At 38.0% G+C, this 12,444-nt stretch overlaps 1 protein-coding gene across 2 annotated transcripts; it reads right to left on the minus strand.

Moving 5' to 3' along the window:
• Window positions 1-342: 342 nt before the first annotated feature.
• Window positions 343-10,638, minus strand: gsr (glutathione reductase). 2 transcript variants are annotated; one of them, XM_054597104.1, is made up of 13 exons: window positions 10,495-10,638; window positions 9,891-10,092; window positions 8,198-8,224; window positions 8,003-8,091; window positions 6,461-6,530; window positions 6,111-6,258; window positions 5,566-5,620; window positions 5,385-5,484; window positions 5,025-5,279; window positions 3,924-4,035; window positions 2,422-2,553; window positions 2,156-2,289; window positions 343-948 (listed from the first exon to the last, which is right to left on the minus strand). In XM_054597104.1, the coding sequence occupies exons 1-13, from the start codon at window positions 10,548-10,550 to the stop codon at window positions 799-801; spliced, it is 1,530 nt and encodes a 509-aa protein (XP_054453079.1). In that variant the 5' UTR covers window positions 10,551-10,638; the 3' UTR covers window positions 343-798. The 2 variants fall into 2 exon arrangements, with proteins under 2 accessions (XP_054453079.1, XP_054453080.1); XM_054597105.1 differs by lacking the exon at window positions 10,495-10,638 and having other exon boundaries at window positions 9,899-9,943.
• Window positions 10,639-12,444: the final 1,806 nt, after the last annotated feature.

Below are 12,444 nucleotides of genomic sequence, written 5' to 3' on the forward strand. Positions count from 1 at the left end.
GTACAATATAAAGACAGAAAAGGGAAATAGATCCACCACGCTATTGCATCTGGACAGTATGAATGTACAGTTCGTGTCACGTAACTTCTGGGTAGTACATAGCAGGGTAATCATTCTGCTTTTTTTGTGAAGAAAGTGTGTGCTAGAGAGTCCCTCTTAGGTATGAGAAGGATTGCAGCTCCCTCTGTCTAAACATGTACAGAACTTCATTCATTACTCAACCAAAGCCAACTGTAAACACAAACAGGGAAGGGCACTGGTGGGGAAGAGTGATGAAACTCAACACCAAAATAAAAAAATAAACACTCATAGTCACATAATGAAGAGAGAGAATCACAACAGTTAAGAAAAAAACCTGTGTGTTTATTGAAACTTTAGAACAGTACAGTAGATATGTTATGGCCTTGCATAAGAAGTAAATATGTGCCTAGCAGTGTTTGTAATATTCATCTGACAATTGACTAACAAATCAAACACATACACTAGGAAAGGTCTTTTTTTGATTACCCATGCAATCACTTGACAACAATACCTGCAGATCCATTCATTCATTTCACAATCATTAAAAATGGAACCCAGAATAATCAATCAATAATCAAGACCCACAGTACAGTTTTAGGAAGCCATAACTCGGTCTTGGTCCATTTAGGAAGAAGTTTAAAAAAGATGAAACACTGCGCACGAGTAATATAACTTAAATGAAAGAAAATGTAAGTATGTCGTTTTAGAAAGCAAGTAGTCAAGTTGATGAGCGACTCTGTCCTGGTGTGCTTGTCTGGGTTGCTGGTCGTATCGGGATTAACGCATTGTGACAAACTCCTCGGACGAGGTGGGGTGGATGGCGATAGTCTTGTCGAAGTCTGCTTTGGTAGCACCCATTTTGATGGCCACGGCGAAGCCTTGCAGCATCTCGTCACAGCCCAGACCCTGCATGTGCAGACCCACCACCTGAGGAAAAACAAAGAGACACGTCAGCCTCTGAAAATCACTGCAGAAGTTGGTGTTTAAAAGAGACAAAAAATAAAAAAAATAAAGTCACAAACATAAAGGTTAAATCTGTGCAATATTAAAAATAATTCTGTCTGTTTATATAATATTTGAGTTATTGTTGTTTTTTTAATGTTTTTTAACTTATTTATTATACTTGTTTTGATCTTTTTTTTTTTTTTAATTATGTCTCTAATTTTTTTGTTTGCACTATCCACCCTGCTGCTGTAATCCTGCAAATTTCCCCACTTATCTTATGCATTAGAATTTAGTGTTAAGCGTTTTCCTTAACCTGCCTCTTCTACTTCTACTTCAATAAAATGACTTCAAAGAATTCCCAAATGAAAAGAATCTGCAGAGATTGGGTGTGTAACATGTTGACGTCAGCTGTGGCTTAAACAGCATGTGAAGGTGGAGAAAACATTGTGATTTCAACATAGTCAGAGCAGGAGAGGTAATCCGTCTTTAGAGAAAGGCAAGAGACACACCCAATAATTTAAACATAATAGATGGATCCCTCTCTGCATGATTACAGGATTGGTGCACGGAGACAGAAGCCTCTGCATTTCCCATTTGCAGGTGAAGTCATACTTCAAACTCGGACTCAACTTGTCTACGTCTGGCTGCTTATGAGAGAAAACAAGTACACCAAACAACAACAATTAAACCTATTAATAGCTGTTACTTTTATTTTTTCCACATGATTTGACATTCTTTGAAGAGTCTAATGTGTGCTTGCTGGTACCTGGTTCACTTAGACTAATTAGCATGTGTTCATTGAGTCACTGATGAAGTAAAGTGTTCTGATACCAGTAGGTGTGTTTTCATAATGCAGTAGGTCATATTTATTTAATTGTCTTGAATAAGGTTTTTAACCAGACATAACCTAAGGATGAAGTCATGTGTTTTTCTTGTTGAAATCGTTTAGAGTACTAATCCCTCAATAATGAATTCACAGGTACAACTTTTAAGTTTTAAGCAGTTTTCAGATTTTCATATGAGATAAGTCTGAACGACGTGTACCTGAAGAAACAATGAGTTAATTGTGTTTTGATTAATACCAATCATAACCGTTACAATTATTTGAATGACTTAAATAAATAACTCCTTATCTCTAAAAGTATTGTTTATATTTTTTCACCACCTGTAAATAACAGATGACTCCTACCTTCTCCTCTTTGCCTTCACACACCAGCTTCATGATGCACTGACTCTTCCGGCTCGTGATGGCGTGATACATCGGAGTGAAAGACGTCTTGTAGATCTTCACGTTCTCCTTTCCTCTAGATTTAATGGCCTCCTCTGGGACAGTAACAAAAATTAAGCATTTTGAATTCTTGTCCTCATGAGTACTACAAAGGATGAAAAACACTGGACATACAGGCATTGTAAATCATGTGAAAGTTTAAGTTTGATAGTGAAACTACTGCTCACCTTCTGTGAGGCCCACCGTCCCGATGGGGGGGTGGCTGAACACCACGGTGGGGATAGTGGAGTAGTCCAACTTGGAGTCCTTCTTGCCCTCAAACAGTCTGTGTGCCAGCTTTCTGCCTGCAGCTATGGCAACTGCCCCGACACACAACACAACACAACATCAGTACATGTGCTAAGAAAACATTTCAGGTAAAACGCTTCATTCTGAAAGCAGAAAAACGAGTATTACATTACATTACATTACAGTCATTTAGCAGACGCTTTTATCCAAAGCGACTTACAGGAAGTGTATTCAACATAGGTATTCAAGAGAACTACTAGTCACCAGAAGTCATAAGTGCATCTCCTTTCTTAAACAAGCATCTTAAAGCATAAACCAGAGCAAAAGTACAGTGCAGAGGCAAATTACTACGAAAACAATAATTGCAACAGACTAATACGAATATAATAAGTGCTACAAACTACTACGAATAGGATAAGTGCAGTAAACGAATACGAATTCAATAAGTGCAGCGAACTGATACGAATACAGTAAGTGCAACAACTAATACGAATACAATAAGTGCTACGAGGAAGGCTCAGGGTAGTACTTCTTGAAGAGGTGAGTTTTCAGCCTGCGCCTAAAGATGGGCAGCGACTCTGCTGTCCTGACGTCAGTGGGGAGTTCATTCCACCACTGAGGGGCCAGGACAGAAAAAAGCTGTGACCGGGTGGATCGGCCGCAGGGACCTCTGAGCGACGGGGAAACCAGTCGCCCCGAGGCAGCAGAGCGAAGTGGTCGGGCGGCACTGCACCTACTTCAACAGTGCATGAAGCAGGGAGAAGTAAACAGTAACTAGATATGATCAGTTATTTCTGCTCCCTAAAGCCTTGTTTAAAGACAATAGGTTTAGTTTTTAGAACTCAAATCTTTGTCTGAATGTCTTTTCGGAAGTTCAACCACACCACCACGTTTTGTTGAACCTGATCTGCAGCTGAAAAGCTCTCTTTGTCGTGTTTTTGCACCTTTTCTTTTTTTAGAAGTTACACCAAGAGCTTGTTAACAGGGCAACCTGACAAAAACATTTGCTTCCTGTAATCATCACATATATATGATATTCTCACTCAAAACCATAACAGAATTTTAATGGGCGAGGACATTTTCTGACAATTCCAGTGCAGTTACTTTGAGCCCCTTTTGTTTAAATGTGATTTTATCTAAAGCAGGTCTTTCGTCTAATAGACACTAAATAGAATTAGAGTCCTCACCTGCTCAAACAAAGTGACCTTAACTCCTGAAGTTCAACTGAAGACGTCTTAATATGTCTCCTGTGAACGGATACTAAAATACCTTTTCTGCATAAAAAACAAATGTAGAGATATTCAACATGCCAACCAAACCCTACTGAAGCCTTTAGTCTATCAGCCTTTCAAAGACCACACTGGCCAAGCAAGAATGTAATCACGACTGTGTAGTTTTCAACGTCTGCAAAATGATTTGACTTGTTAGTGCAACTTCCTACCAGGTGTGAGAAGAGCTTTGCCACAAACGTCCCCGACAGCGTAGATCCCCGGTCTGCTGGTGTTCTGAAACTCATCCACAACAATATGTCCTCTCTCATCCGTATCCACACCCTGCAAACAGAGAGAAATACTATTATGCAATTATTATAAATAAGCTTAAGCTTTAAAATAAAATGTGAGCAACAAAGTTTTGTTTCCGTCTACAGCAAGAAACAACAGCAACTCATCCTACTGTGGAGACTCTGAGCATTAAATATAAACCAGAATACACAGAGCAGGAGCAACAGATTACTGTTTAACTTGGTTTTTTAAATTTCAACAAAGACAAATCTCTGCCCTCTCTCTTAAACCAGGTATGAATATTAACTAAAATGACAATGACAGAGCACATCATTTTCTGTTTTTACTTCATTTAGTTTCATGCTTTCTAAATACAAGAAACTTTCCTTTCAATTGAAATTGTGATGGCACACATTCCCAATGTTACTGGATGTTTAAGTACCTTAAATAGAAGGTAAACAAACTGTAATATAATCTGTTAAAACTGGGCTACAAAGCATTTCACTCTTCACCTCTCACAAACAACATAACAAAGACTGCTCAGTGACTGTTGTCTAGTCTTGCTCCCGGATTATCCCTAATTGACGATTTAAGGTGTTCCCATGCCTGGTTTATTTTGGGCTCTTATTATATAAAACAGCTGTGACATTAAGAGACGATATAGTGTGTCATTGACTTCAGTTATTTCACAAAGCTGTACGTTAATAAAACAAACACTTCATAATGATCTGCAGTGCTGCTTTAATCTAAGAGGACAGTTATGCAGTTAAATAAGGGTGATAAGGAAAAACTACGGCAAACACTAATTAATTCCCTTTGCAGACAGATAATGATAAGAGGTAGTCTTCTGTTTTAAATGTACCTTTACCATTTTATTCTGGGGTGTTGCATGCGTTTCCAGCTGCAAAAAATGCATCGTCCCTCAATAAGGACGATAAAGATGTTCAGTTAAATCTGTCTATTTCCCCTCTGAGCTAAGATGTTGTTTCCTCTGCACATTTCTGTGCAGCATCCTGTTTACATCATAAACAGACTGTTACCATGGCGCCGATGTTCAGTCCAGAAGTGTTGGGCTGCCTGCCGATGGCCCAGAGAAGGCAGTCCACTTCCTCTATGGTGCTGATCTTCTCCTCGTCGTTCTTCTTCTCTGGGTCTTTGGTGACGAGCGTCACCTCCAGTCCTCTTTCCGTTTTACACACAGACTTCACCTGAGAGTTCTTCCACAGATCCACACCAGAGTTTTGCAGCTCTTTGGTGCAGTTTGTGCTTATGAAGCTGTCGAAGTTCCTCAAAACCTACAAAAAGAGTTTGAGAACATGGAGTTACATGTATTTGCATTATTTCACACAGTTTGAAAATCATAATTTAAGTATTAAGTTGTGATTCTGTGGGTTTCTTACTCCCGTCTGTCGAATAATGAGGGATGTTTTGGACCCGAGGGTGGACAGGATGCCCGCCATCTCCACTGCAATATATCCTGCACCCACAATCACAGTGCGCCTGTTGGGGATAACAAAACTTTATTATATGCACAAACTTTACACGTGGTATGAACACTAAAGAGATTATACGTTAGCTTACTTTGGCAGAGTTTCAAGATCAAAAAAGCCATCACTGGTTATGCCCAGACTTCCCCCTGAAATTACAAATAAACACAATATTTTGCACAATGTTATTTGTATTCAATTTTTTTTATAAAACTCCTCTTGTTAACTAATGGATTAAATCATGGGTAGGCATCCTTAGGTACGCCGTTGTCAATTGATAACTTAACCAATGGCACACTAGTGTTCGGGAAAACGTTATTCTTTTATTTAAAGTACACTATTGGCAGTTATGCGGACAGTTATTTACAGTAGTTTTAATTGTTCTTTTACACTCCTGTCCTGACTCCTGATTATGGGAAAAATGTTTGGTTATTTTTTAATGTTGATATGCATGATGCCTTGTGACCTGGTGGAATTTTATTTGGTGTCAAATAAACTTAAATTCAACTTAAACTTAATGTTGAAATGGAACACTGAATAACAAGAAAATCAAAAAAATGGCACTTCATATCAGAAAGGTTGCCGACCCCTGGATTAAATAAACTGTTCCAGGTAAAACCTGAGCACATTAAGTCCTACCTGGAACGTCATTATCAGTCAAAACGGTAGGCTGCCCTCCGGTGGTGATGAGGATGTGAGGCGCTGTATATTTTCTTCCATTGACCTCCACAGTCGGCTCAGGATCATTTGTAAACCTGGCATGGCCTAGAATAGTTTGGACTTTAGCCTGTAATGGATCAGATGTCATTATTTCTCCTGCAATAACTTTCTTCTTTAGAACGACATAAACAAACAAAACAAGTCAAATAATTATTAATCCAGTGAAAACCTTTCAGTCATTATGTTAACCTGAAGTAAATATAGCTGTATAAATAGGGAAGAACAACAGACACACTGAAATAATATAGAAGATATAAATGTGAACTTACTTTGTCAAGGTTGTTGCGATAAATGCGGTTTAGGTGACTGACATAAGCGTCCCTTTTGGCCTTGAGAGCTCTGCAAACACAGAAAACGATCCAAGATAAGAGGTTGTTTGTTTGTTTGTTTGTTTGTTAAACCCACATTCATTCAAGACAGACTTACGGTCAGATGATAATCGAACTCAAACACTTCTTAAAAATCATAAATCAAAATAAATAGAGCATACACTCAAATAAATGCTGAGAACAACAGCCTTTCAAACAAGCATTTCACACGGTTGAATATGCTCCAAAATACACGTTAAGTTTATAACCCGGACAGAGATACAGTAGGTTCACTTATATTATGAGGAAGGTATACAATACTGGCATGAAACTATTCTAGATTACTACAGTAAAAAAATTACAGTGGGGAGTTTAGATAAAGGTTTGACATTAAAACTTTCTAACAATCTCTATTGTATTGTAAAAATAACAAAAACAGAAAATAATAAGGCTATAGAGTCTTGAAATAGACTTCTCATGAGACTCAAACCTAGGTGAAAATCCTGAGTTTGACCTATTCATCTACCACAAACCTACTCCCTACACATACTTCATTGCTCTTCATACTAATACTAATACTTTTGCTACATTACTACTACAAGATCTCTCTGCCAGAAGCCTTTCGGCTAGCTAACTTTTGCATAATTCAACTTGGCCGAGTAAAGAAAGTCAAACAGCTGACTATTCTCACGCGGGTACAAACAGACACTCCATTATCATAAACAGTTGTGTTGTACTAAAATACTTCTGTTGCCATTTGCAAAAATGTTATGACTTTGTGTGGCTAAACAAGTAAACACTAAGAGTACTTCTTTATACTTAATATGCCACTGATAACTCATTTCTTATGTTACAGCTAGTGGAGACTACAAAAATATACCTTGTATAATTTGAGTCGTATGAAAATATTGGTAATCTGATGGGATTTAAATATTTTATGAAAACTATGGTCTCCTGTTGCTGCAACATACATGGAAAGGACAAAATAACACGAACAACCCAACACAACATCACAAACTACAGCCTGCTGTAAAGTTGAAACATTCAGACATAGTTTCAAAAAAGTTAAAACATTAAAGACGATGTGCTGTATGAAAAGATTCTGTTACATTGAACATGTTTCTTGTATTTTAACATGAACTTTTTCAACAATGTCTTGACAGTTGGACACACCTTTAGATGAACACATGCAGGCAAACCTTAACTGAACTTCTAGCCCTGAGGGACGTTAGTGTTTTGTGTCCCTTTGCTAATGTTTCCTTGTGTTGCGGGCAGCCACGCCTTCCAGAGGCTTATCTTTGAATATCACCATGACTTGACATAAATTACTCACAAACACACAGAAGTGGGCTGAAGGGAAGCAACAAAGGACAACGACAGACTGAGACTTGTGCTGTGAAATGGACATCCTCTTTGTTACAGGAACAATCACTGCCTGTTTCATAAGAGCTCATTGTAGTTGCACAAAGCAAGGTGAAAAAAAAAAAAGACACTGTAACTTACTCCCAACTGAAACGAACATTTCCAACGTCAAAGCCGTAATCGCTGTGATCGTGGAGATACTCAGCATGAACTGCTGCATTCCACATAACCTGTGAAGGCAACGGGTTAGACATCTAGTAAATTTTTGATCAAAAAAGATTATGTCTCAGAGTTAAAACTCGGCCTATTGCAACAAGAGTAGAAAGAAAAGTGTACCTTCTTCGGGACACAGCCAACATTGACCTGAAAAACATTCAAACAGAGAAAATAGTTCAACGCCAGCTCGATGAAACCGCCTGCCAAAATTCAAATGCTTAATATAGTTTTTCCAAACAATAACACGGCACCATATCATCATGATATGATTATGATGCAACTGGAAGTCCATTAATGATTAAATGAATATGAACAAAAAGTAGTAGGTTCCCGACTTTCGTTTGGCTAGATTGAATCATACTACAGTCCCTTGTTATATGGTTTGTTTGTATCTACTAATTATTACTAAAATTTGGAAACTAACAGGACCAACTGTGTCGCCTTGTGCAATCAGAATGTGGTTTAGGACACAACTGCAGCAATGTGTTGTAATATCAACTTCCCGTCTATATCAAATGAAAAATAAAGGAAGTGGGTGAACACAATAATGTGACCACTTACAATGTGGAAAGCCTTCCATTACAAGTAATAATAATAATAATAATAATAATAATAATAATAATAATAATAATAAGTAAAGCTGCATGAAGCCCTTATGTACAGTACCAGTCAAAAGTTTGGACACACCTTCTCATTCAACTACTTTGAAGAATGTAAAATATAAAACATATTCTGGTTTGTTGAGCATTTGTTTGTTTACCACATAATTCCATATGTGTTCCTTCATAGTTTGGATGTCTTCAATATTAATCTACAATGTAGAAAAGAATGAAAATAAAAATAAAGAAAAAACATTAAATGAGAAGGTGTGTCCAAACTTTTGACTGGTAATGTATACCAAATGAAAAATCAAAGAAGTGGGTGAACACAATAATGTGACCACTTACAATGTGGAAAGCCTTCTATTACAATAGCCTCATAATAATAATAATAATAATAATAATAAGTAAATCTGCATGAAGCCCTTGTGTATAAACACATGCCTCAAAGCTTACAGCTTTAATGACTATTTGTATTCAATGACAGAACCAATGTGTGGTGTTTTTTTGTTTCTTTCACCACGGTTAACCCTTTTAAAACATACACGTTAAGACATTGTCCAAAAGTTGTATTCAATGGCTGTTTTGTGTTTTGTGTTTCCAACTCCACAAAAGGAGTCCGGAGGCTTCGCAGTGAACCTGTGTGTGAAAAGCTGCAGCACACACACTCTCACACACACACACACACACACACACACACACACACACACACACACACACACACACACACACACACACACACACACACACACACACACACACTATGAAGGAACACATATGGAATTATGTGGTAAACAAACAAATGCTCAACAAACCAGAATATGTTTTATATTTTACATTCTTCAAAGTAGTTGAATGAGAAGGTGTGTCCAAACTTTTGACTGGTTCTGTATTTTAGGCTAAAGTTCCCTTGTTTATACAATATAAATACACTGTGCAATTATAGTTATAATAGTTTTCTGTCTGTATATATAATATTTCAGTTATTGTGGATTCTTTACTGTTTTTATTGCTTATTTATAATACTTGGTTTTTTTTTATCTTGTTTTTCTTTTACTATGTCTCTATAAACTTTTGACTGGTACCAGGACGGCACACACACACACACACACACACACACACACACACACACACACACACACACACACACACACACACACACACACAGTGTTTGTTGTTTTGTTTGTTGTTTTTTGTTGTTTTTTGTTACTCACGCAGGTACCTCCGAGTTTGTGGCTCTCGATCACCGCGGTGGCCGCTCCGAGCTCCGACGCCCTCCGAGCACCGGCCAGACCACCGGACCCGCCGCCGATCACCAGAAGGTCGAACCGGGTGGTGGTGGTGGTGGTGGTGGTGGTGGTCTCCGTGGCCGCCGGGTCTGAGGCCATGCTGCTGCGGCGGATGAGCGCTCCGTGCCTGGGAAAGGACGAGAAGAGACGCGCTCCGAGGATGAACCAGGACGGGGCGCGCGTCCGGGTTAGACTGGTTGATAGTGCCATAACCAGGAAGCTCGGGGGCGCGCTTATGTGTGTGTGTGTGTGTGTGTGTGTGTGTGTGTGTGTGTGTGTGTGTGTGTGTGTGTGTGTGTGCGTGTGAATGGGAGGGTCAAGTGAAAGCCACTGCTGTGTCATTATGAATTGCAACAATGGTGTGTAAATCCCAGAAAGTATTTTCACAATAGTCATGGTGAGCCTCACATGAGCTGGGCTGCAACAACAGGCACTCACACACTCATGCAACTCTTATATGTTTAAATACTTTATTATTAAATTATGTAAGCCAAGACAGCCCTTAATGGAGATGTACTTTGTTACTCACCTGGGTAGAGCCAGTGACACAGTAGGGAGCAGCTTTCTGAGCCTCATAAGCAGCATGGTTTATCATAGGGGACGTGTAAATGACCACAGGACATAGAGGAGATCTGCGCAGCATTCCTTCATGAATAGCCTCTACGCTGCACATGATCCGCCAGCTGTAAAGGAAAAGAAAAACGTAAACTTCCGACCACAGCTTTCACAATAAAACTTCACTCTCCTCACAGTCAGAATACAGTTGATTGCAAAGTAAGTGTTTGACACATACAAGGAGTAAATTAACTGAACTTAGTGGAGAAAATGTAATTACAGAACCAGTCAAAAGTTTGGACACACCTTCTCATTCAATGGTTTTTTGGTCTGTATTTTTAATGACGTCGTCTAGTATCGCGATATCCTGTAAACCAAACAAGGTCTTTTTTTTTTTTTTTTTTTTTCTGTTTTTGACACTGTCATCAAACTAAATCATATTCCGTTCATAAAAACTGTTAAAAGTTAATTGGATTTTAAATAATTAAAAAATATATTTGGTTAAAGTACCCAGTGATTTTTGAGTTAGGTAAAACAGGCAATACCACATATATATATATATATATGTATGTATGTATATACAGTACCAGTCAAAAGTTTGGACACACCTTCTCATTCAATGGTTTTTCTTTCTTTCTTTTTTATTTTTTTCTACATTGTATAATATTGAAGACATCCAAACTATGAAGGAACACATATGGAATTATGTGGTAAACAAACAAATGCTCAACAAACCAGAATATGTTTTATATTTTAGATTCTTCAAAGTAGTTGAATGAGAAGGTGTGTCCAAACTTTTGACTGGTTCTGTATTTTAGGCTAAAGTTCCCTTGTTTATACAATATAAATACACTGTGCAATTATAGTTATAATAGTTTTCTGTCTGTATATATAATATTTCAGTTATTGTGGATTCTTTACTGTTTTTATTGCTTATTTATTATAGTTTTTTTTTATCTTGTTTTTCTTTTACTATGTCTCTTGTTTGCACTATAACCTATGCTGCTGTAATCCTGTAAATTTCCCCGCTGCGGGACTAATAAAGGATTATCTTATTTTATCTTAAAAATAACAGTGTGTGAGATTTAGTGGCATCTAGTGGTGAGGTTGCAGATTGTAAGCAACACACACACATTACATTACATTACAGTCATTTAGCAGACGCTTTTATCCAAAGCGACTTACAATCAGTAGTATATTACATATCATTCACCCATTCACACACTGATGACAGGCTACCATGCAAGGTGCCACCATCAGACTCTAACTAACATTCATGCAACATCCAGTCCACACCGATGGCAAGCCTTTGGGAGCAACTTGGGGTAAAGTGTCTTGCCCAAGGACACATCGACTGCTGAAGCCGGGTATCGAACCACCGACCCTCTGATTGGAGAACTACCTTGCTCTCCACTACGCCACAGCCGCACCACTCTGTTCATCCCTCCCTTTCCAAGGAGGTCGGAGGTCGGAGATCTATGGTGTCCTTTATCTAGGGATAGTCATCTTTAAAATTTGATTACTAAAATGAGTAATACCCCTGTACTTCTACTAAATGATTGCTTTTAAAAACATATATTTAATTCACAACATTTATAATTTAGATATAACAAAATATTGTTTCTAGAGCAGAGACAGTAATGTTTACAACAGAATGTCACTATGTAAAGTCATTAATAACTCGTTTGGAAACAAATTAAAAATGTTAATAAAATGAATCACATTCATGAGTGAAGTTTATAAATGATAATAATCTATAATAAAGAACATATAGTATCAGTCATTCCTATTGTCCTCTGTGTTCATGTCTGCTTTGTCTCAGCCAGCAGGGAAGTTTACAAGAACAAACTAAAATAAACAGACTTCAGACAGACAGTTTTTGTTTTAGCTTGTTTGTGTAAAAAGGCTTCTGGACGATCGTGCG

This window comes from Anoplopoma fimbria, chromosome 4 (assembly GCF_027596085.1).
Source record: "Anoplopoma fimbria isolate UVic2021 breed Golden Eagle Sablefish chromosome 4, Afim_UVic_2022, whole genome shotgun sequence".
Classification (NCBI taxonomy): Eukaryota; Metazoa; Chordata; class Actinopteri; order Perciformes; family Anoplopomatidae; genus Anoplopoma; species Anoplopoma fimbria.

Coding starts and splice junctions, on each gene's coding strand:
- gsr (XM_054597104.1), bottom strand. CDS start 10,550: ATGCTGCTTATGAGGCTCAGAAAGCTGCTCCCTACTGTGTCACTGGCT. Junction 8,225..9,890: donor ACAAACTCGGAGGTACCTGC/GTGAGTAACAAA, acceptor AATGTTTTTCAG/GTCAATGTTGGCTGTGTCCC. Junction 6,259..6,460: donor ATCGCAACAACCTTGACAAA/GTAAGTTCACAT, acceptor GATCCATTACAG/GCTAAAGTCCAAACTATTCT.